The sequence below is a fragment of the Neomonachus schauinslandi genome, chromosome 7 (genome assembly GCF_002201575.2).
Source record: "Neomonachus schauinslandi chromosome 7, ASM220157v2, whole genome shotgun sequence".
NCBI classification, from domain to species: domain Eukaryota; kingdom Metazoa; phylum Chordata; class Mammalia; order Carnivora; family Phocidae; genus Neomonachus; species Neomonachus schauinslandi.
In genome coordinates this window covers 4,716,393-4,740,700 of record NC_058409.1, presented here as the reverse complement: position 1 = coordinate 4,740,700, position 24,308 = coordinate 4,716,393, and the positions used below count along the sequence as shown (strand labels likewise).

The 24,308-nt window shown below is 52.7% G+C and overlaps 1 protein-coding gene across 1 annotated transcript; it reads left to right on the top strand.

Moving 5' to 3' along the window:
* Positions 1-4,017: 4,017 nt before the first annotated feature.
* On the top strand, positions 4,018-16,683 carry GRM6 (glutamate metabotropic receptor 6). Its single transcript, XM_021690935.1, has 10 exons — positions 4,018-4,533; positions 6,942-7,158; positions 7,404-7,539; positions 8,232-8,386; positions 9,455-9,595; positions 9,700-9,900; positions 11,363-11,508; positions 11,615-12,238; positions 15,227-15,538; positions 16,486-16,683. The coding sequence occupies exons 1-10, from the start codon at positions 4,018-4,020 to the stop codon at positions 16,681-16,683; spliced, it is 2,646 nt and encodes an 881-aa protein (XP_021546610.1).
* The last annotated feature ends 7,625 nt before the right edge of the window (positions 16,684-24,308 follow it).

The window sequence follows — 24,308 nt, the reverse complement described above, 5'->3', positions numbered from 1 at the left end:
AAAACATATAAACATATATCACAAAAAATGAACTCATGATAATCATAATCCTTGTTCGTGTTAACTGGTCACGTGGTCGGAGCTGGTATTTATAACTACCTTCTTCCACTACCCATTTTATATTCCCTTTGCCCTCAGCAAGTTGCTCTTAATCTGGTGACCTTCAAGGGTATGAGCCATTAGCAGCCTTGTCTGGATTGGGTTGTTTTCCATTGAAGGTAGTCACAGTGTTGGACCACCGCCACCTCTATATCATTTCAAAACATCTGACTCATCCCCAAAGAAAACTCTTTGTCCCTTAAGCAGTGACTCCCCAATCCTTCCCCCGACCCAGCCGTGGCAACCACAAATCTACTGTGTCTCTGAATTTACCTATCTTGTATAGTTCACGTAAATGCGTTTGTGTAGTACGTCCCCTTTGGGGACTAACTTCTTTCATTTAGCGTAACGTCTTTGAAGTTTATCCCCATTGAATCCTGTATCAGTATTTCATTCCTTTTACAACCGAGTAACATTCCATCACGTGAACCTATCTTAATTGCTTCTTTCAGTCATCCACTGGTGGACGCTTGGGTTGTTTCTAACTTCTGTCTGTTATGCATAATGCCGCCATGAGCATTTGTGCAGAGGGATTTTTGAGGGGGTCAGGTGCAGAGGGCCAGGCCTGGCAGGGCAGCAACGGAACGGGAGGCTTCTGAAGGCACACGTGTCTCACGTCTGCCCACACAGGACATTCAGGGAGGGCTCGGGGGATGTCCTCGGATACAACCAGGTGTCTCAACCTCCTCGTGCCGCAGACCATGCCATTTCTCTCACAAACCACGTCCCCCACTCCCTTTGAACAAACATGAAGGTGGACTGTGTGCAACCCAATCCAGGGATCAGCAGCTTTGAAGCTAAACATTAAGTGAACCCCGAGAACACAGAGTTTTAAATGAATTTTGCAATAAAAATCATCTGGTAGTTCAGTCAGGAGGCTAGTCTAAAAACATATATATATATATTTTTTTTTTTTTAAATTTATTTATTTGACAGAGAGAGAGACAGCTAGAGAGGGAACACAAGCAGGGGGAGTGGGAGAGGGAGAAACAGGCTTCCTGCTGAGCAGGGAGCCCGATGCGGGGCTCGATCCCAGGACCCTGGAATCATGACCTGAGCCGAAGGCAGGCGCTTAACGACTGAGCCACCCAGGCGCCCCTAAAAACATAGATATATTTAACCTTCCAGCTTTGGGGCTAGAAATGTGAAAACATACCGAGAGTAGCAGCCCCGAGCCTTGAATTTCATTTAGTCTTGACAGTTGAACTAGCTGGAGCTGAAATTATGGACTCAGAAGTAAAAGTTGTCGAAAACCCATTTTATGATGGGTTGTGTGAGCAGCCCCTGGTCTGCTGTGCTGTGTGGACTTGGGGGAGTCACTTGGGGGAGTACCTCTCTGTTTGTGTCGTCTGTTTAAGGTGTGTGTCGTCTGTTTAAGGTGTCGTCTGTTTAAGGTGAACAAGGACCCCTTTGCCACTGCATGGGGCTGAATTAATTATAATGAATTTTTCTTTCCTCGTCGGTCCCTGTTTCTTGGCCTCTGTGCCGCCCAATTTTCCATCCCTCCTCACCTCCTTGGCCCCCCCCCTCCCAGGCTCCTCTCTTCTATTTTACCTCCCACTGTTGGGGAGCCTGGGGCTCCGTCCTCACCCTCTGTCCACATCCTCTGCCTGGCTGAGCTCATCCATCCATGACTTTAAATACCACACATTTGCTGATGCCATCCCAGCTTCATCTTCCAGCCTGGCCTCTTCCCTCAATTCCAGACTCGTGAATCCAACCATTTGAATGAGATTCTCGGCTTTCCTGTGTCCCAGACTGAGCTCTTGATTTCTGCCCTCCACGGACCTTCTCTGCCCTGGTCCTGGTCTGGATGTTCTCAAGGAATGCTCCTTCTTCCTCCCAGGTGCCCCAGCCACGACACCTTCTTCTTCCTCACGCTCAGAGCCAGTCCTTCCCCCTGCCTGGAGCCCACCCACTTCCCTTCCCTTCCACCTCCGGCAGCCCGGTCCCAGACCCTCCCCCGCCCCCTGCACCATTGTTTGGGCTCTGCCCCAGTTGCCTGCCGATGGTCTGTCTTGCATTCAGGAGCCAGTGGGATTCTGGAACCTGCTTTGTGACATTGGCGGCAGCGGCCTCCTCTGATCCATTCTGAGCAGGGGAGGGCCGTGGGGGACTGTGTGAGCCCCGCCCACCCACCTCCAACATCCAGTTTGTGTGGCTCTTTGTAATGCCAGGCTTGGTGCCTAGTGCCAGCTAAGTGCTCCGTCCTTCCCAAGTTGTAAAATGGGTAGAGCTGGACCCCGTTCTCCTGGCTCCCAGCCTCTGCCAGAGAGAGGTGCCCGGACAGCTCTGGGAGCAAGACTGGCGGGGCCCTTGAATGTGGTGGGGGAGGAGAGAAGGGTGACATGGCTTCTGCTCATTCCCTCCGCCAGTTTTGCCCAAATCCCTGCGTCCACCCTAATCCGCCCTGCCTAATGGAGCCCAAGCCAGCTCAAGCCCCTGTGGGATGAGCCTGCAAATCCCTGGGGCTGGGAGCTCCCCACCTGTCTCCTGATGCCCTTTGCTCTCTCTCTCTTTGCATCAGAGAACCAAATCCGGGGCCTCAGACAGGAATGATGGTAAAAGTGTATTGTGGCTAAAGCCCCCCTCACCGTAGCCGTCAGTGATGAGATGGGGAAACTCAAGTCCAGAGCCTCACACTGTGGAAGTCACTGCTTCAGACCCCAGAGCCCAGGAGGGCTTTCCACATGACCAGAAGAACAGTTCTTTAGGGTTCCATCATCAGATGCGAGAGGTTGGGGCAGAAGCTGCAGGGTGAGCTGGCCCTGTCCCTCCAGCCTCCTCCATCAAAGGCCGTGTGGGCAACCGGTTTCATACCAGCCTGCGTGCAAATCCTGATGCTGACCCACGCCGACTATGTGACCTTAGACGAGTCACTTCATTCCTCAAGGTCTCTATTTTCCCATCTGCCAAACGAGGCTCATGGTAAACGGCTCCTCTTTGTAGGGTTGTTGTGTGTGTATTAATCAGAGTCCTTGCTAAGATTAAAGGTCGGCTTCCTGGTGCTTCCTTCCTGGCCAGCCCTGTTCTCCCTCCTGCTGCTCAGATGTACTCGGCTCATTCAGCCTGAGCTCTTTCTCCCTCCATTCCCCGGGGAGTACTGCAGGGTTTTGCAAGGACAAAGCTGGGGAGCGCCTTGGGTAGCTGGAGCCAAGGCCCTGGTGGCTAGGAAAGAGAGGAAGAGAGGGACAAAGAGAGAACGAAATTGACAGAGACAGAAAGAGAAGAGACAGAGATGGGCAGGGGGCAGAGACAGAGATAGAGAAATAAACCGAGAGACAGAGAAGGACAGTGTGGGTGTCAGAGACAGCCAGAGAGAGTTGGGGTCAGACACACACCCAGAGAGGAAAGAAACAGCCCCAGGAGAGTAGGGCTCCCTCCTCTCCTAAGAGGGAGGGAAAGGAGATGGAGAGAGCGCCCCTTCTGCGCACACCCCATGTTCAGGAGGGGTCTCCACCCTCAGGGCGGCCTCTCATCCCTTCCCCAGAATCCCTAAATCCTCTCTGGGCCCTGCACATCTGTCACAGCCCTGTCCTGACCGACAGCGGCTGGCGCAGGTGAGTGTGGCTGGGGAGTGCGTTTGCGTTTGGTTGTGCGCTGAGGACGAGGGCCGCAGGGCTGTCCGGGAGAGGCAGGCCGGCGCGGCGGAGACAGGGGTCGGGCAGGGGGACCTGAGCGATAAGATCCAGAGGCTGTGTGAGCGCGGTGGAGGCTTGGGAGGGCAGGGCGAACTGACATCCCACCTCCTCCGCAAGCGGCTCAGCCAACATTTGTCGCGCGCCTCCCCTTCTCCCCGGGACCCGGGGCGCCTCCCCCTTCCTCGCGGCCCGGCGTCCTCCCTCTGCCAGGCGCTCAGAGCGTTCCCGCGTTCTGTTCCCCTCCAGGCCGGGTCTTCCTCCCGCAGCGGGACGGCGGATGGCCCGGCCCCGGAGCGCCCGCGAGCCGCGGCTCCACGCGCCGCGGCTGGTGCTGGTGCTGGCGCTGGCGCTGGCGCTGGCGGGCGCGGCGGGCGCGGCGGGCTCGGTGCGCGTGGCGGGCGGCCTCACGCTGGGCGGCCTGTTCCCGGTGCACGCGCGGGGCGCGGCGGGCCGGGCGTGCGGGCAGCTGAAGAAGGAGCAGGGCGTGCACCGGCTGGAGGCCATGCTGTACGCGCTGGACCGCGTGAACGCCGACCCCGAGCTGCTGCCCGGCGTGCGCCTGGGCGCGCGGCTGCTCGACACCTGCTCGCGGGACACGTACGCGCTGGAGCAGGCGCTGAGCTTCGTGCAGGCGCTGATCCGCCGCCGCGGCGACAGCGACGAGGGGGCCGTGCGCTGCCCCGGCGGCGTCCCCCCGCTGCGCACCGCGCCCCCCGAGCGCGTCGTGGCTGTGGTCGGCGCCTCGGCCAGCTCCGTCTCCATCATGGTCGCCAACGTGCTGCGCCTGTTTGCGGTGAGGCCACTCTCTCCCTGTCCCCGTCCCGTCCTCGGCCTCGGGGTGGCCGATGTCTGGTCTCCTGGCAGAAGTCCTCAAATTCGCAGAGATGAACCGCTGCTTCAGAGAAACCCTGTCCCGTGCGCCAGATGCAAGCCTGAGCCACATCAACCCGACCGGTGCTCCCTTCCTTGTCTGCTCTGGGGCCCTGCGAGAGCTGCCATCCGCGCACACAGCCCTTTGTGAGAATTAAGGAAACCTACCTTCTGCACGGTCAAGGCGGCCCCCTCCCAGAGGAGGCTGCAGCCTTCTCTTGGGGGCCGATTGACCAGAACAGGGCAGCCTGTAGTTTAGCGCTTGCTTGGTTGTCCTCGTTTGGGACACACACTGCACCCGCCCTGTGTGGTGGTCTCGCCCCGGGCCCTTGGGAGATCTCTGGGTAATGAGGTGCAAGTTTTTCCTGGAACCAGGGCCCTCCTTCTGGTGGGGCAACTAGGACATACCCCAGACTGCTGGGGTGTGGAGAGGGTAATTCCCTCATCTTTAGGAAACCGTCTTAAATGCAGGGCAGCCCCTTCCTTGAACCCTGGGGGACAGTGACTGGGGGAGGGGCATAGGAATCAGGAATTGGGGGGCCTTTGGCATTAGAGTTTGGGGGTTTTCTGTAGTAGTCATTCACTGGGGTTCAGTGGGGGGAGGGGGCATTTCTGTCCTTCGCTCTTTCTGTGAAGAGAAGAAGGCTTTGCTTCCATCTGGCTAGGGGAGGGGACTTCCGTTCCTTGAGAGTTTCTCTGATTCTCCCAGGCGTGGCCTCTGTTTCTACCATGCTGGGTAGGGGTTTTATCTGGGCCCCTCTCCATCATGTGCATCCATGTAATTCCCCCCACCCTGGTTCCCACTGAATAACAGCTTGTCATACAGACACACCTTCTAGTTGGGACAGGGAGAGCTTATGTGTGTGTTGCGGGGGGGGGGGGGGTAGTCTCTGTCTCACACGCCTGCCCATGTAAGTGTGTGTTTGTACCTCTGTCCCCTGTCCTGCCTGGAGCTCTGGTTTCTGTCCCTTTCCCTGTGTCTGCCCCTCTAGACTGAGTGCAGAGATCTCAAACTCAGGGGCCTTCAGGGGCCAGGTTTGGGGTATAGATGAGTGAAGCAGGATCCCGCGAGTCCAGGGCCCACTGCTGCCAGCTCAGCCCAAGACTGGGGTGGTGCCCCACTCCCACATTTTAAACACTGGCTGCCAATCCAAAAATTTAGAAAAATGAAGACATTGGTGCATGAAAGGCAACCAGGGGCCAGATTTGGCTCCCTGGGGGACCTTTTTGCAGTTCCTGGTCTAGGAGCAGAGCTGAGGGTTTCCGAGTTCACCTCCATATGTGTGTGCATCACTGGGATCGGCATTTTAGATGAACTTCCCGGAGGAGGTTCAACCTGTACAGGAAGGTGGTTCTGAAGATCAAACTTGAGCGTCTGGAGTGCCCACAGTAGACACAGTGTCCGTTAACTGCTCTGGGCCTTTCTCTGACCTTCCCTCCTTCTTTGTGGTTCTTCTTGTTTTTCTCTATCACCCTGTCTCTCTTCCCCCTTCCTCCTTCCCTCTTTCCTTCTCTCTCCCTCTTGCTCTTCCCATCATGTCTCCACACTCCACGCTTTCTTTCTGCCTTGCTTCAGACATCCCTGTCTCCCCTGGACCAACTCAGCCCACTCCTTCCAGAACATTCCCTCTCTTCTGCCCTTCACACCAGCTCCCACCTCATCCCTCTTCTCTGCTAGTCTCCCTCTCCCTGACTTCCTCAGCCTTCTGCTACCACTCTCCACTCTCCTTTCATACTTGCTCTTCCCCGCCCCCCCCCCCACCTTCTCCAGGATCAGCTCAGCCCATAATCCCATGGAACTGGGCACACAGACAAACCCAGGTCCATGCGGGCCCCTCCATTAGGCCAGAAACAGCTCTGAATCAAATAACCCCTTCCCAGCTCCCCTGCCCGCCCTGACCCTGCCTGGGGCTGCCGCTTCCCTACACAGACTTGTCCCTCTGTGTGAATTAGGAAAATAGGTTGTCCCCTGGGGCTGACAAGGAGTCCCATTCCCCTTGCCATTGCAGCGTGTGCCCAGCAGCTGGATTGCTGCAGGCTGGACTTGAGGCCCTACTTCCCCTTTGCCTGGACACACCCGGTTCCTATGTATACGGGGCCTTGCCCTCTCCCCTAGACCCTCATACCTCCCACATTCCGTCAGATCATGTCTCAAATACAGAGCACTCCCCACACCCTTGGGCCTCTCCACCCGGCTCTCCCACATTGGCCCCTGGTGCCCTCATCCCAGACTTCCGTGCCCCGACCTGTGTCCTGGATCCCCGCTGCTCTCCCTCCCCCCGGGGGTCACTGGCCCTCCATCCGTAGCCCAGGTGTCCTTCCCTATTCCAGATACCCCAGATCAGCTACGCCTCCACAGCTCCTGAGCTCAGCGACTCCACGCGCTACGACTTCTTCTCTCGAGTGGTGCCACCGGACTCCTACCAGGCCCAGGCCATGGTGGACATCGTGAGGGCACTGGGATGGAACTATGTGTCCACGCTGGCCTCCGAGGGCAACTATGGCGAGAGCGGGGTTGAGGCCTTTGTGCAGATCTCCCGGGAGGCTGGTGAGCTGGGAGCGGGGGTCCAAGGCATCAAGGAGCCTATAGAGGGCTGAGCCAGGGGCCATCGGGCAGGGCCAAAGCCAGGAGATGGGGCACTGACTGGGTCCATGGTGGGGAGCCTGGATGGTGCCCCTGTGGGCAGGCGCCCCTTTCCTTTGGAGCACTCAGCCCCTGCCACAGTATGGGCGGCCCCGGTGGGTGGGTGCTTGGGTAGAACAAGAGGTGACTCTGGCATCCCCGACACCCAGGGGGGGTCTGCATTGCCCAGTCCATCAAGATTCCCAGGGAACCGAAGCCAGGAGAATTCAATAAGGTGATCAAGAGGCTCATGGAGACGCCCAACGCCCGGGGCATCATCATCTTTGCCAATGAAGATGACATCAGGTGGGACAGTGGGCACATTGAATCACAGTAGTTATCAGAGGCTCTCCTTAAAAGCCCTGCCCCCTCTTCTTACACATCCCCCAGCCATGCACATCCTCCCTTCCTCCTCCTCCCTCTTCTTGACCCCCCCCCTTCTGCCCTTACACACTTTTCCAGCTGCCATCTGTCTGTTTGGTGCAGCCAGAAATGAACTGGGCCCAGCCTGGGTGGAGATGCTCCAGGACTAGCCAAGGGGAACACACAGGAATAGCTGTCTGTTCTTATCATTCACAGTGGGGGAGAGACCCGGGGGCAGATCTAAGTGCCAAAAATGAGCTGTCAGAGAAGGAGGCCCGGGGGCAATTCAGGGGGTATCAGTAGGTGGCCATGGACCCTGGCCTGAGGCCTGTGTGGCTCCGAGCCAGCAGGAGCCTCTGCAAGAGAAGGGAGGCCCTTCTTCCAGGCGTGTGAAGTGGGCTGCAGCGCACCGAACAGGAGGGCAGGCCTGGGGCCAGAGCCTGGCTGGAACCTTTACTACCTGAGAAGCCCGGGGCAAGTGTCCAAAACCCCCTTCGCCCCACTTTTCCTGATAAACGAGGGTCTGATGAGTGGTTTGGAATGGGATAGAAGGAGAGAGAAGAACAGGAAGTGGCCAGAGGTAAGTTGGAGGAGGATCTCAGGCCCTTCCTCACCCCTCGCCCTGTTCCTACCAGGAGGGTCCTGGAGGCCGCAAGCCAGGCCAACCTGACAGGTCACTTCTTATGGGTCGGCTCAGACAGCTGGGGAGCCAAGACCTCTCCCATCCTGAACCTGGAGGACGTGGCTGTGGGGGCCATCACCATCCTGCCCAAAAGAGCTTCCATAGATGGTGAGTGCAGGGATGCCCACCCCCACCACGTCCCAGGCCCCTGCTTGTCCTTTCCCACGATCCCCTCTTGGGGGTGTGCATTTTCCCCATCTGTACAATTGTATCCTGCTCCATGTCCCTTCCGGGATTCCCAAATTCTAGGATTCTGAGATTCTGTGAATACATCCCTCCAAGCAGTGTTTGATTTGGCAAAGGAGGAAAAGCCCACCCCACTGTACAGGGTCAAGAGTTAGTTGTGTCTTTTCTGTTTTTGTTTTTGTTTTAATTCAGTGTCTATCTGCCTGGTATTCCTGGTTCTGCAAAAGACACACTAATTTGACGGTGGGGGAAGAGGGAGCAAAACTGAGGATGGGGACCTATTGTCTTGTTGATCAAATCATGAAGCCTGCCTCCCCTCCCTTCCTCCACCATCCTTTACGACAGGATTGATTGTTTTCCCAAAACCTGAACTGAAGATGCCTTGACGAGGTGCTTCAGGGCTATTTTATGAGGCTAAACCTTGTAAAGACTGAGAACCCTGACTTTCAGGGGCTCCCAGCCTCCCACCCACCCTCACACTCTTGCTTTCCTTTAGAGTGCACTTGGTTGCATTTGACAAATTAGAATGAGAGTGATTTTAGCAATAAAGGCATTTCATCAACAGATTAAGACATCTGAAAATAGGCCACTTCAGGTCTGGGACAGTGAGTTAATGATGTTCTCAAAGCCCCGAGCCCTGTCCCCGCTTCTGTTCCTGTCCCCGCTTCTGTTCCACCATTCTCGGTGGTTGCTCTGTGCCTTCGTGACTCAGGTATCTTATTCACAAAGTGGCTGCTGAAGCTCCGCCCATTAAATCTTCACCGCAGCATCCTAACCAGGAAAGAAGGAGCAGCATACAAGTCTTCAGTGTGGCAAGGCTCTGAGTTTACAACAGGATGCACATTCTACCCTGAGGCCCCGAGGCGGCTTTGAAATCATGGGCCAGAAGCTGGTCACGTGGCCAGTCCCAGCTGCAAAGTGAGCAAGTGGTGAAGGGACACAGAAGAGTCATTCAGATGGTTGCCGTCTGTCCTCTTTCCTCCCTCTCAGGATTTGACCAGTACTTCATGACCCGCTCCCTGGAGAACAACCGTCGGAACATCTGGTTTGCCGAGTTCTGGGAAGAGAATTTTAACTGCAAGCTGACCAGCTCAGGTACCCAGTCAGATGACGCCACCCGCAAATGCACAGGTGAGAGCTGCCCAGGGTGGCACGGGAGATGAGGGAGAAGATGGGAGGCCAGGCGGGGCACCTGGGAGGGCCGGGCACACTTCCTCTGGGCATCCCTAGGACAGGCGAGGAACGCATCGGCCGGGACTCGACCTACGAGCAGGAGGGGAAGGTGCAGTTTGTGATCGACGCTGTGTACGCCATTGCCCACGCCCTCCACAGCATGCACCAGGCGCTCTGCCCCGGGCTCACTGGCCTGTGCCCCGCGATGGAGACCACCGATGGGCGGATGCTGCTGCAGTATATTCGAGCCGTCCGCTTCAATGGTGAGTGGGAGCCAGATCCGCTCCCACAGGGAAGGGACGTGCCAGGGATGGATCTCTGTGCTGGACCTGGGGTGACTCAGGATCAAACGGATGGGAGAGGCAGAATGGGATCGTGTCCCCTGGTACCAGCAGAGGGCCTGGCACACAGGCAGGGCTCAGAATAAGGTCTGGAAAAGGCCTGAGTGGACTCAAGCCACCCTCGTGGTTTGTGCGGAGAGATACACTTCTTGTTCAGTGACGATCCTTTGTAAACTTAAAAACGGTTCTCCCACCAAATATTGAGCACCTCCTCTCTGCCAAGCTCTCTGCTAAATAGCACAGCTTAACGTCACCCCAGATCAGCTTTACGAGCTGGTAGAACAAGCCTCTAAAAGAAATAAGGCTGATTGTTCTTTGTACAAGTCTGAACCCACCGTCTCTCTTGGCCGGCTAAGCCGTTTCCTTTTCTTTTTAAATTGTGGTAACATACACGTAGCGTCATGTCTACCATCTTCATTTTTTTTTTTTTAAAGATTTTATTTATTTATTTGAGACAGAGAGAATGAGAGAGAGAGAGCACATGAGAGGGGGGAGGGTCAGAGGGAGAAGCAGGCTCCCCGCCGAGCAGGGAGCCCGATGCGGGACTCGATCCCGGGACTCCAGGATCATGACCTGAGCCGAAGGCAGTCGCTTAACCAACTGAGCCACCCAGGCGCCCCTACCATCTTCATTTTTAAGGGTACGGTTTAGTGTGTGCACTGTGTGCAACCGTTCTCCAGAACTTGTTTTATCTCCCAAGACTGAAATTCTGTCTCCATTAAACACTAACTCCCCATTCCCCCTCCTGCAGCTTCTGGCAGCTTCCATCCTACTTTCTGTCCCTGAGATTTTGCCGACTCTATGTACCTGAGAGGGATCATGCAGTATTTGTCCTTTTGTTCCTGGCTCATTTCCCTCAGCATAACGTCCTCAACCTTCACCCATGCTGTGGCCCATGTCAGAATGTCTTTCCTTTTTAAGGCTGGAGAATAACCTTGCACCAACGAATAGGGAACATTTTGTTTATCCATTCAACCCCCATTGCGTCCACCTTTTGGCTACCAGGAATGATGCTGCCGTGAACATGGGTGACTCATCTCTGAGAGTCCTGGAGCTGAGTCCCTTCTTTGGGGCATACGCCTGGAAGTGGGGTTGCGGGGTCAGGTGGTAATCCTAAGTTCAGTTTTTGGAGGACCGGCCACACTGTTTTCCACAGTGACGGCACCATCTTCCATCCCCACCAGCAACCTCGGGGTTCCAGTTCCTCCACATGCTCCCGAGGCTTGTTCTTTCCGGGGGTGGTCACAGTGGCCATCCTAATGGGTGTGAGGACGCTGAGCGTCTTTGCGCCTGCCCGTTATACTCTTCCTTTATCCTGGCCGGGCCCTGGGCCTCTCCGGGAGGGGCTGGACAACCAGCTGAGGGTGCCGGGCTCTCGGTCCAGGCAGCGCGGGGACCCCCGTGATGTTCAACGAGAACGGGGACGCGCCGGGGAGATACGACATCTTTCAGTACCAGGCGGCCAACGGCAGCGCGGGCAGCGGCGGCTACAAGGCGGTGGGCCAGTGGGCAGAGACCCTCAGGCTGGACGTGAGTGGGCGCGGACACGCGAGCTCGGGGCGGCGGGGGCGCGCAGGCCGCACCGGCCCCCCCCCCCGGACGCAGGTGCCAGGCCCGCGCGTCTCCCGTGCCGCAGGTGGAAGCCCTCCAGTGGTCGGGGGAGCCCCGCGAGGTGCCCGCGTCCCAGTGCAGCCTCCCCTGCGGGCCGGGTGAGCGGAAGAAGATGGTGAAGGGCGTGCCCTGCTGCTGGCACTGCGAGCCGTGCGACGGGTACCGCTTCCAGGTGGACGAGTTCACGTGCGAGGCCTGCCCCGGGGACATGCGGCCCACGCGCAACCACACGGGCTGCCGGCCCACGCCCGTCGTGCGCCTCAGCTGGTCCTCGCCCTGGGCCGCGCCGCCCCTGCTGCTGGCCGTACTGGGCAGCATGGCCACCACCACCGTGGTGGCCACCTTCGTGCGCCACAACAACACGCCCATCGTCCGGGCCTCGGGCCGCGAGCTCAGCTACGTGCTGCTCACCGGCATCTTCCTCATCTACGCCATCACCTTCCTCATGGTGGCCGAGCCCGGGGCGGCCGTGTGCGCGGCCCGCCGGCTCTTCCTCGGCCTGGGCACCACGCTCAGCTACTCGGCCCTGCTCACCAAGACCAACCGCATCTACCGCATCTTCGAGCAGGGGAAGCGCTCCGTCACGCCCCCGCCCTTCATCAGCCCCACCTCGCAGCTCGCCATCACCTTCAGCCTCACCTCGGTGCAGGTGGGCCTCGGGCTCCCGGGGCCACGCTGGGGGCGGGGGTGGGGGTGGGGGTGGGGGCGGGATGGAAGGCGGCTGGGCTAGGGGGTTGTCCTTCACTCTGAAAATCAGAGAAGGACTCTTCTATTTTGGCTCCTATGTTTTTTTGTTTGTTTTTTTTTTAAAAAGGCTGCAGGAGGGGCGCCTGGGTGGCTCAGTTGGTTAAGCGACTGCCTTCGGCTCAGGTCATGATCCTGGAGTCCCGGGATCGAGTCCCGCATCGGGCTCCCTGCTCGGCGGGGAGTCTGCTTCTCCCTCTGACCCTCCCCCCTCTCATGTGCTTGCTCTCTCTCATTCTCTCTCTCTCAAATAAATAAATAAAATCTTAAAAAAAAAAAAAAGGCTGCAGGAGACAGGGCCCCAGTGTTCTATAAGCGGAACTCCTCCTCCCTCCCCCCACCCCATCCTGCTCCATCCTGGAGGGAACTGGGTCAGTAAGATGGGGAGTGCCAGCATCCAGCTCCATTTCTGTAAAAAAAAAAAAAAGAGAGATTATTTTCCTACACGGAACAGGTTCTTCCACAATTTGGCTCCCATATAAAAATAAGGCAAAGAGGGGCATCTGGGTGGCTCAGTCGGTTGTCTGCCTTCGGCTCAGGTGGTGATCCTGGGGTCCTGGTATCGAGCTCTGCGTAGGGCTCCCTGCTCGGCAGGCGGGGAGCCTACTTCTCCCTCTCTGTCTGCCTGCCACTCCCCCGCTTGTGCTCTCCCTCTCTCTGTCCAGTGAATAGGTAATATCTTAAAAAAATAAATAAAATAATAATAATAATAATAATAATAAGGCAGAGAGCTATCTGACAATTTTTCTCAAGCAGAAAAAGAATCAGTTTCCATAAAGGGAGTTCCTGCTGCCCGGTCACTGGGGTAACCTGGATGAGAGGCACGGCTCCAGCGACTTTACTGTGGAGTGGGGTGTCCAGCTCCATAAATGGCCAGGATTTCATGACATGTGTACAGCAAAAGCAGAGTTCCTTCAGGGGTTTCTCTAAGGTTATAGCACTGGAAATTATTCTCATGATCTGGGAAGCACTGGATGTTTTCAGTGCTCAGGTGTGGGCGACATTGCGGCACCATAGAGCCAGGCCAGTTCTCAGGGCTACGTGGAGGGCCTTTGCTCAGCCTACTTTGGACATGGCACACTCTGCACTCCAGGCAAACCCTTCCCCCTACCTAGCTCTGTGTATGCCACGTTCATTCCCACCTGCAGGCCTTGGTCCATGCGATTCTCCACAACTGAAAGGTGTTGCCATCTTCCCGCAGAGAGCAGGGCCCAAGCTATCCCTGTGAGGGCCAGAACGCCAATGCCCAGTGCATCCCGACCTCTTACCTCCCTGCTTCCCTGCCCGAAACCCCTGTGGTGCCCCTGCCCCCAGGACAGAGGTACTTAGACTACAGTCAGTACTTCCTGGCTCATCTATGGACTCCCCACATTATACCTTCCTTTCCGGAAATCCCAGGCTCCTGCAAAGAGGCACACCTGCAGTTTTACTAGGTTATTTATCAATATGGTGCACACGAAATGGCATCTCATTGTTTTAATTTGCATCTACTTAGTTACAAGTGCAACTGGCCTTTGAAGTTTCCTCTTCTGTGATGTGCCTGTTCCTGTGCTTTGCTCATTTTCTATTATTTTGTAGGAGGTGTCTTTTTTTGTTTTTTGTTTTTAACAGGTACTAGATGCTAGTTCCTTATCGATTACAGGGGTTGTGAAATTAGTGGGGTCCATTTTGGTTGCTATTCTGGTGTACCTCAGACCTTGGATAGGTTTCTCATAGGCAACTTTTTTCCCTACCTAGAAGCTTGTTCTAAGAGGCGCCTCCAGACTGCCTTCCTGGACGTTGGGTGGGGTGTTATTAGTCCCTTGTCCATGGAGCTACTGCCTCTGGAGAATCACAAAAAGGTTCTTCTTTTGGTTGTACAAATTATTAAAAAACATTCCTTCCTCCAGGATCACACAGCCCCACTCTAGGTACATAGCATGACACTGAAGTGTTGGCTAAATTTCAGCCCTACCTGCCCCACAACACACACACACACACACACACACACACACATACACACACACACACACACCAGGCAGTCTTGTACAGTGAACAACCTGCACAAACGAACAGGACAGCCCTTCCAGGGTCCTACCTTCATGCAGGTGTCTAAGTTCCTGCTCCCCAGCTTCCCTTGGCTCAAGGTCATGTCTCCTGTCACTGTGAGGGAACTGCTACTCCTTCTCCTCCCTGTTAGTGCTTGCGTTTGACTTTTTTTTTTTTTAAGATTTTATTTATTTATTTGTCAGAGAGAGAGAGAGAGAGAGTGCACAAGCAGGGGGAGCTGCAGGCAGAGGGAGAGCCAGGCTCCCTGATGAGCAAGGAGCCTGATGCGGGACTTGATTCCAGGACCCTGGGGATCATGACCTGAGCCTAAGGCAGACGCTTAACCGACTGAGCCATCCAGGCGTCCCTGTGTTTGATTTTGATAACCTCCCAGGCCACCCGGCATCAGCTCACATCCTTACTACTCTCTATTTCGTGCCTCATTCTGAGCTTCACTCTGCATTCCCACATGATCTCATTACATTATGTTCAAAAGTTCTCTGGATCTGGAGAAGGAAGGGGTCCTCAGGAATGAGGTTTGCCATGTTGCTAGACGGGGTTAAGCTAGTGTTTTCACATCTACAGAATGGAGATGGTCCTGCCTACCTGGGGGGTAGAATACAGGAAGAGGACATCCAGGGGCCTGTTACCCAGCCAGCCCTGACATTGCCAGCATGTACCTCCACTGTCCACCAGCCTTTGCATGGGCAGTCCCCTCCTGGATGGCCCGCCGCTCTCCCTGGGGGCTCTCAGTCCTGAGCATCCCACTCAGTAGGCCAGGAGCCTCAAGGCGACCCTAACCTGCCAGAGACATTGGTGGGTGGCCAGGCTGGGTATGTCCCTGATCCGGTGTTGGCTCCTGCAGGTGGTGGGAGTGATGGCATGGCTGGGGGTCCAGCCCCCACACAGCGTGATCGACTATGAAGAGCAACGGACAGTGGACCCAGAGCAGGCCAGAGGGGTGCTCAAGTGCGACATGTCGGACCTGTCCCTCATCGGCTGCCTGGGCTACAGCCTCCTGCTCATGGTCACGTGCACGGTATATGCCATCAAAGCCCGTGGCGTGCCTGAGACCTTCAACGAGGCCAAGCCCATCGGTTTCACCATGTACACCACCTGCATCATCTGGCTGGCTTTTGTGCCTATCTTCTTTGGCACTGCCCAGTCAGCTGAAAAGGTAATCTGGGGTCCCCCGTTGGTTCCACTGCCTCCTTTGTTTCCTGCCTGTCCGAAGAAGGGCTCAATTGTCCCAAGAGCTGGGCCACCCACATGAATGATTGCTTGTTGGTTAATTCATTCATGTACTTAAAAACTCATTCACTTGTTTGTCAGTCTCCCTTTGCTGCCTCAGTCAGTCCTGTTTTCCTTCCTTCATTCATGTGTTCATCCGTGCTTCTAACCATCCATTAACTTGGATTTTTTTTTTAAGGATTTATTTATTTATTTTAGAGAGAGAGAGCATGTGAGCCAGAGAAGAGGCAGAGAGAGAGGGTGAGGGAGAATCTCGAACAGATTCCATGCTGAGCATGGAGCCCAACACGGGGCTCAATCCCATGACCCGAGATTATGACCTGAGCTGAAACCAAGAATCAGATGCTTAACTGACTGAGCCACCCAGGCGCCCCTCCATTAACTTATTTTTATTCAGTTACTCCTTTATATACTTTATACCCATCAGTCCATTAATCTGTCAATCTATTTGCTTGCTCATAATTCAGTGATTTATTTGTGTGTATAGTAGAACATGTTTATTCACCCCTGGCCTTCATATGTTTGCCCACTTGCTCTTTTATTCAATGTGTTCACTCATTTGTACATTTGAAAACATTCATCCATTCATTAACATGCTCTAGCACTTTTTAGGCATACGGACCACTTCCCCAGGTGTCACTCGCTGTGAATGAGCCCTTCACTTCCCTTGGTCACTTGTCCACTTGGTCCTGTGTTATTCATCCTCCTTCCTGCCTACATCAGAGCCACACCATGACCATCACTTCTTCATGCCACAGGGCCTTTGCTTATATGGTTGCCCTTTCCATTCACCCAATGAACAGACCCATGTGGGGGTGGAGGGTGGGAGAGAACAGGGCCGAGTCCCACCCAGTCCCTTCCTCCATGGCTCAGATCTACATCCAAACCACCACACTGACTGTGTCCTTGAGCCTGAGTGCATCAGTGTCCCTCGGCATGCTCTATGTGCCCAAAACCTACGTCATCCTGTTCCACCCGGAGCAGAACGTGCAGAAGCGGAAGCGGAGCCTCAAGGCGACCTCGACAGTGGCAGCCCCACCCAAGGGCGAGGACACAGAGGCCCCCAAGTAGTGAGTGGGGAAGGAGTGGGGATGGTTGCTCCCTCCCTTCTGCTCTTTCCTTTCTCTTGCTTCACGGTGGAAGCTGTGGAAAGTCCAGGTCTGCAGTGAACAATCAGAAGGAGAGAGTCCATGAAGCCCATGACCACTAGGATGGGGCTGGCCTCCAGAAAGACCTGCACCCACACACCACACTTCATCCCTGCTTTTCCGTGCCTGTTGGCATCATGCATACCCCCTGCAGACCAGACTTTCTACTCATGGTGGGAAACAGCTACCGAGAGGATCCTACTCTAGGGAGGGACTGAACTTACACCCCTGGTCTGAGTTCAGAGAGTGTGATGAAGCCCCTGGACGTGGCCCAGCGTGAGTGAGATTTCTACCCAAATAGCCATCAGAACGTGGGGATTGGGCAGGATGCAAGAATGTATAGATCTCACTTTAGAAATACAGGGCTGGATTTGGGGAGGGGCAGTTTCCACAAGAGACCTGGGGTTCTGTCTTCTGGCCTGAGTAACTCAGGCTTGGCACTGAGGGATAGAACCTTGGGTGAGAGAGCCCTGTGAGCAAGGATGGACCTGGGACAGGACGTGGGAACCAGCAGAGGAACTGGGACATACCCCATGGGGTTACTTGTGTTGAGGTCTTTTTCTTGGGACCTTCGCCCCTAGGGTCTGGGGCATGTCACACTTAGACCATAGCTTTTTGCCTTTCCTGTGCATACTCCCTTAAATGACCCCCAAACACTCGTGTGGTGTTAGTGGTGTGAGAATAAAGCAACAGGGTGACAGTTGCCCTCTTCTGATGCCCATGAGGGATTATGGTCAGGAGTTTCAGGTTGTATCCATGGTGATGATTAATTCCAAGTAGATATCTTAGGATGAACATCAAAACTTTCCTCTCCCAACATTTACTGAGAGGTCCCCTTTGAAAGGCAAACATGAAGCATGGGGAGGAAGATACTTGGACTTCAGATGCATGGACATTTATTTTTCAGGTTTTTTTTTTTTTTTTTCCAAAAAGCTTGGTTTCAGTTATGGAATTGTATTTCCCTGTGGTACAATTTACATTTGTTAAATTGGCTCTTTTCATTTATCAGTTTGAATTCTCTAGTATCTAATGTCCAGAGCTGATTCTGAGGGTCAACCACACTTCATACATAAAAGACTCTTTCCTCTTCCTCTGCTGCATAAATAGATTTTGACCCTGGGGCCAGGTGTTTCTGTGTTCTTTAAGTTAATAGAGCTTCTCAGAATAACATTTTTGGTGTACAGATGCTCCTTCCTCACATTTTTTGCATTTCTCTGGTTTCTCCACAGTGTGAATTATGAAGTTTTATCTATCACTCAGTGCTTTCCAAAATTCATTTATTTCATAGGACTTCTTTCCTGTGTGGGTTTTCTGATGTATAATGTGATGAGGTGTTTTCTTGCTGAAGGCTTTCCCACATTAGTGCTTTGATAGGGTTTTTCTCTTATATGAACTCTCAGAGAGCCGGTGAGCTCCGATATCAGAAGGAAGGTGTTCTTGTGTTTTTGTTGTTGTTGTTGTTTTCTTGATGTTTCTCCCAGGATGAATTCCCTGTTGTGCAATCAGTGTTGACTTCTAGTTAAAAACTTTCCCACATATTTTACATATTTGTGGTTTTCCCCACTTTGAACTCTGTGACTTAGAGTTTGGAGGATTTCTTAGTATAACTTTTCTACATTTAGAGGATTTCTCCCCAGTGTGAGGTTTCTGCCTTAGAGTCCTGGCTTCCGACTGAAGATTTTCACACACTACCCACATTCGTTCATACCAGTCTCTCTGATGTGAATGCTTTGCCACAAGCAGGTTCTGGTTCCTTCTTATGGGCGTCTCATATTCAGTCCACTTGTCATGATTTCCACAGCAGGTGCGCCATTTTGTGTGCAGTGGGGAATCCTCAGTGCGGGGTTGACAACTTCCTGAAGGTCTTCCTGTGCTATTTACAAGCATAGTTTTGCCTTCTCTGAGGTTCAGTCTATTTGAACCCCTGAATAAAGGCTTTTTTTTTTTTTTTCAAATTTGTGAAATTTATAAGGCATTCTGCCTGTGTGGTTTCTTTTATGCTGAATAAGAACTGGGCTATGCTTGTTGGCTTTCTCACATTCATTGCCCATGAATGATTTCTTCCCAGTATGAATTCTGTGTTCCAGTGAAAATGGGGCTCTGGATTGGAGGCTTTCCCACATTACGATCACAGTGTTTCTCTCCAGTATGAGTTCTCTAAAGCAGAGGAAGATTACATTTTGGTATAAACTTTTATTCACCTATTTGCAAGGGTATCATCTGTGTCCAATGTGTGGAGAGTTGTATAAGGAGGGCCTCTCTCATATTAACTATGTGCTCATATCTTTTCACTAGTGTGAATTTTTCAGCACATCTATTACATTTACTATAGCTTTGTCACATTTACTACATTTTGTACTCTTTGGAAATTTTCCCCAAATTCATTACTTTCATTGTCTCTCACTCAGTGACTTCTTGTTGAATAAATATACATTTTTCCAGAAGTTTGACTTGCATTTTCTGCTGCTTTTTTATGTAGTCACCAATTTGCAAGACTCCTTCTAAACTGGAATAAAGTGCACAATTCCAGGTGAATCTTACTCTGGTGGGATACTAACAAGTCTTTGCTTCCTGTGTCTTTCCCCTCCATCCCACACACCAGTATCAAAATCATCATTCCGGGGCACCAGCTCCCCACCCTCATAGGGATGCTGCTATGGGCCCTGCCCTCTTCCGGCACCTGTATCTGGCTGCGATTCACTCTCATATTTGCCTGCAGACTCAGAAACAGAAATAGCAGGAAGGACACATGGGTCCGGCCCCACATGCTGTTCACTGATACAACCTGGCAGATGAAATATTATTAGCTTATTCTACCAGGGCTCTTGAATGTTGAACTTACCCATACTATCAACTTCTGAGTTATTTTTTTTCCCATCCTGATCTGCCAGACAGGGAAATTTCCAGGGCCCACAGACTTTGTCTTGCCCCAGACACTGTAGACTTCCTCCAGTCAGCTTTTGTATCTAGAAATTGTACAGCGTCAAGGTTAAGACTTCTTGAGATCAATACCAGCTCTGCCACATTAGTAAGTGACCTTGGACAAGATGATTAGCCTCTCCCACAGTTGCTGACAGCCAGAGTCTCTTTGATCCCTGCAGATGCCCACATCACTGACCCCATTTCCCAACATCCACCCTCCCAGTCCTACCAGTCACTATCCATGCAGACCCCACTCATTACACAAACCCCACAGCCGTCCGATCCCAAGACCCCATCTCAGACCCCTCAAATAGCATTCCTTCTTGGGCGCCTGGGTGGCTCAGTTTGTTGGGTGACTGCCTTCAGCTCAGGTCATGGTCCCGGAGTCCTGGGATCGAGTCCCGCATAGGGCTCCCGGCTCGGCAGGGAGCCTGCTTCTCCCTCTGACCCTCTCCCCTCTCATGCTGTTTCTCTCTCTCTCAAATAAATAAATAAATAAAATATTTTTAAAAAATAGCATTCCTTCTTCAAAACTGCTCTCTAGAGAAATGTGTGCTGTATTTCCCTCATAAAAATATGAATTCTACACGGGTCTGGCTGTGAAGGGTCTTGAAAGGCTTTGCTTCCCATGGTTGGCCAAGGGAAACCATGGAAGGGTTTACACAGGTGAGTGCCGTGACTGGATCTGTGGGGTGGACAAAGTCACTGGTGGCTGGAGTGGGAGGTGGTCCAGAGGGGACCAGAAAGATTGGTGAAGAGCCTGAGGCAATGCACCAAAGGGAATCTGGTGTATCCTCGCCTGTAAATATTTATAACCCCATTTCCCCACCATCACAATGACTAGAAATGATAACATTAGGTAACAGTGAGCAATGCTGTACCTTGGCTGAAGTATATTGCTGAAATAAATTAGCAATCGAAACTTATGTGATTTTTAAGTTCCTGTATTTAAGTTCTTCCAATTTTGGAATTTCTTATTCACTGCAAGGAAAATTAATTGGGAAAGAACAAACTAATTGGAAAACTTCCCAATATTTATGCTCTGGTAAAATTTATTCAATAGCAACAACTTGAAGCTTAGAAGTTTAAAGCACAAAACCTGACACCTGGCAATCACTTGTGCCAAGCTCACTGCAGTGGCTGATTGGGCTGTGGTCCTGCCTCTTCCTGTGGAACCTCATCTTGCTAACGCAAGTCCTCACTCTGGGCTCCACCCACACCTTTTTAATGGCACTTAACTAGCCCCTGCTAGTTCCTGCCTTGTGCATCCAAACCTCTTTCCCTGTCTCACTGAACTCAACAGCTTTGTGTCTGTTGTTAATTCTAGAGAAGTCCAATGCAACCACGCAATCTACAGCTGGGTCTCTCACACTCTTTCGTGGTACCCCATCTGTGTAAACATGCATCCCACAAACTACAATTATTTTGCTAATTATTTGTGTTTCATTTTGCAATACCCATCTTCCGTATTTAAGTTCCATGAAAGCAGTACCTAGATGTATGCATACCATCTGTGTATGTACTATGCTTGGCAGAAACGATTAATGGTTATTGCTGTTTCTCTAGCTACTAGCTTTGGCTTTCTGCTTTTGGAATACCTCCAGAAGGGCACTCCTAGTAATTACTCTCATTTGGCCTGCGTTCCGGACCCGCCATGGTTATCCACGAGATATCCCAGGGCTGATAGTTGTGAACCCATGGTTCTTGTACTCTCAGGCTAGAGGAGCACCTGAACCCTTTCCACCTTGCCAACCCAGGGCCGAGGAAAGGTCTTTTCATGAAGGAAGTGGGTATGGAAAACCATGCTTGGAAGATAGTTGCAAGGCTGGGGGCTTGCTACAATAGCCCTCCACCCATCAATAGCCACATCAGCCCCACTCCAATGTCTGGAGCCAAGCGGCCTTTCCAGGGTGACCTAGAATGTGTCCATGAAGGAGGGGGGTGAGTGCAGCAGGGAGGCATGTGTGCCCTAGAGCTACAATGACTGGGTCACATCCTCAAATCATGCATGTTACCAGCTGTGCAACTTCCAAAATACTTTTAAACCTCTCTGTTCAACTTTCAAGTGGGGATGGGACAGTCTCACATAATTGTGAGGATTAAATGAGTTACTATGTGCAGAGTGCTTACAACAGTACCTGGTCTGAAGGATGTCCTCACATACTAGCTGCTGTCCCCAGCAACTGGGGACACAACTGTTTCTATTCCACAGCCTGAACTATGGTTTCTGGGGCCAGGTAGGTTTGGGTGCTCATTGTGGGCAGCTAGGACCAGACTGGCCATATAAAGATAAAAACACCTGGAAGCATTACTTTTGGCCATGTCTTAAGAGATAACCAGGTAACACAAATGCAGTTTGTACCTCTTAGAACACTGTGTACTTTTCTCATTTATTTTCAGAAAGACACACTGATGGATCATTCTATGGTAGCAGTTTTTAAGAACAGTGATGAGTGGCAGACAGGGTAATACACAGGATGAAGAACATGCCCAAGCAACCAAATCCTGGCACTGGCAGAGAATGGTCATTAGCACAACTGAGAAGTTCATGAGTGATGGGAAACAATCAAACCTTGTATTTTCTTTTTCCCTTCACAAACTGGTATAAAAATACTAAAGGTAAAAATACTACCAAAAATATATTTAGCAGGAGTTGAGGTGGGGCTAGAAGCTGGGACCTCTCCCAACTGCAGGCTAGAGTAGGGTGGGAGTGTTTCCTGTGTCCACATTGCCTTGCTGGCTAATCCAGTTAAAGGGAGGGGAGGGCAAAGTGCAGAGGGAAGAGGATGGCTGGAGGCTATGCACTTAGACTAAATTCATGTTCAAGGGAATTAAGTTGTTTTCTCAACCAAAGATGCATGCAATTTAGGGCTGTTTTGTTCCAAGACTCTGAGGCTCAGGCACTGAAACCGGGAAGCCCTAGTCCGCTGAGGGTCAAGGTGCCATTCTAAAAGCTGTTGCTGAATGTGGAGGCCCAGAGGAACTGGGGAACTCAAGAAGTTTGATCGACCTCTGCCTCCCAGGGCTCCTGAGTTCTGAATGCTGGGTCTGGGTGTGATATCCCAGAATGTGGAGGAAGGCAACGTCTTGGGCAGACATTGCTGGCAGTGAGGCAAGCTCAGTCGGCGAGGGAGAAGCCAGGCGCCCAGAGTATCACCTGGAGATGGGGCGACCTGACAAGAGAGCATTGGAGGAATGTGAAAGGGGAAACTGGAGCAATTATTTTTCCCCCAAGAGCTGGCAGTTTCAGGGGTATTCATGGGAGCCCACAGACAATGATGATTTTTAACAAAGTTTACGGTGCTAATCCTCTTCTCAAACCCTTCCCCCAGGCAGAGTGGAATTGGCCCTTCCACTGGGTTTGCCTACTGGGCGATTCCACAGTAGGCCAGGGGAGCTCTGATGTGTCAGATGTGGGAGGTGGGGTCTAGGTCTGCTTCTCTGGCTCCTCTCTCTCTCTAGTTCCAGCGAGGGGGTAGGGAGACTGGCTCAATCATTATCCTGCGATGGCGTAGTCATGGGTGCGCTGATAGGGCAGGGAGCAAACCCAGGCTGCACGGACTGTGATGCAGGAACAGATGCTGGAGCTGTCCCCGGGATGGAGGAGGCTCTCAGAGGGCAGCCGGTCTCGGCCCCGGCTCAACTGCAGGCACAGGACCCGTGGCATCAGCTCTCATTAAATACAAACAAAATGAACAATGAACTCAGCTGAGCAGTGTTCCACAGGGATTCAAGGTTTAGGACCAGGCAGGCCTATGGCTAGTACTGAAGGCAGGGATCTGTAGCAGCGAGCGAGTTTTTGGGTTTCCTGTGGAATCTGGGGTCTCCAGCCCTGTGAGGCTGCAGATGAACACGTGTGGGCCCAGCGTACAAAGAGCTCCAAGTCACCCCTTGAAATACTGCTTCACCTGCAGCTTAGCAGGGGAGAAAGTATGAGCTGCTGATCCCCCCCACAGGAGATGCCTGCCCACACTGGCGGCCTTTATTCAATGGAAGCTGAATTTAGAGAACTTAGGCTTTAGAGCAGCTGGAAGCTTCCAAGTATGTGTTCAACCTGGAGTCTACTGATTCCACCAGGATACAGACTATCCACTTCTGCACCTCCACGGACTAAGAACTTGCCACTCCGTCTCCCAGAACAATGGTTGACTTGCTCTTCCGTCTTCATGATGTGGTGTGTTCCAATTTGCAGTGTGGGCTCCCCATCCTTTGTGGTGGGGAAGGGGACAGCGCTACCAGCGGCTGTGTGTGTGGAGGCACACGTTATTTTATCTCTGTGATTTCTACTGAGAGTAGTGAGGAACCAAAGATGAAGAAGGAACTGTACCTGCAGGAATAGAGTATCGCTAAAACTTTTGGGCATGGACAATGCCCTGCCAGAGAATGTCATGATGCTCTCAACTTCTTCACCCATGGAATTACTCTACAGATAGCTCACCACTGTCAGAACGGGACAGTCTCTAAATAGTAGAATACCCAGATGGAGGAGAGGAAATGCCCACTTTCAAATGCCAAAGCATAAATTCCAAGCTGTTTGTCCTGTGAACACAGTCTAGACCTTCAGAAAATTGGACAGGTCAGGGACCAGGATGCAGCAGTTAATATTCTGGGGGTAACAAATATATA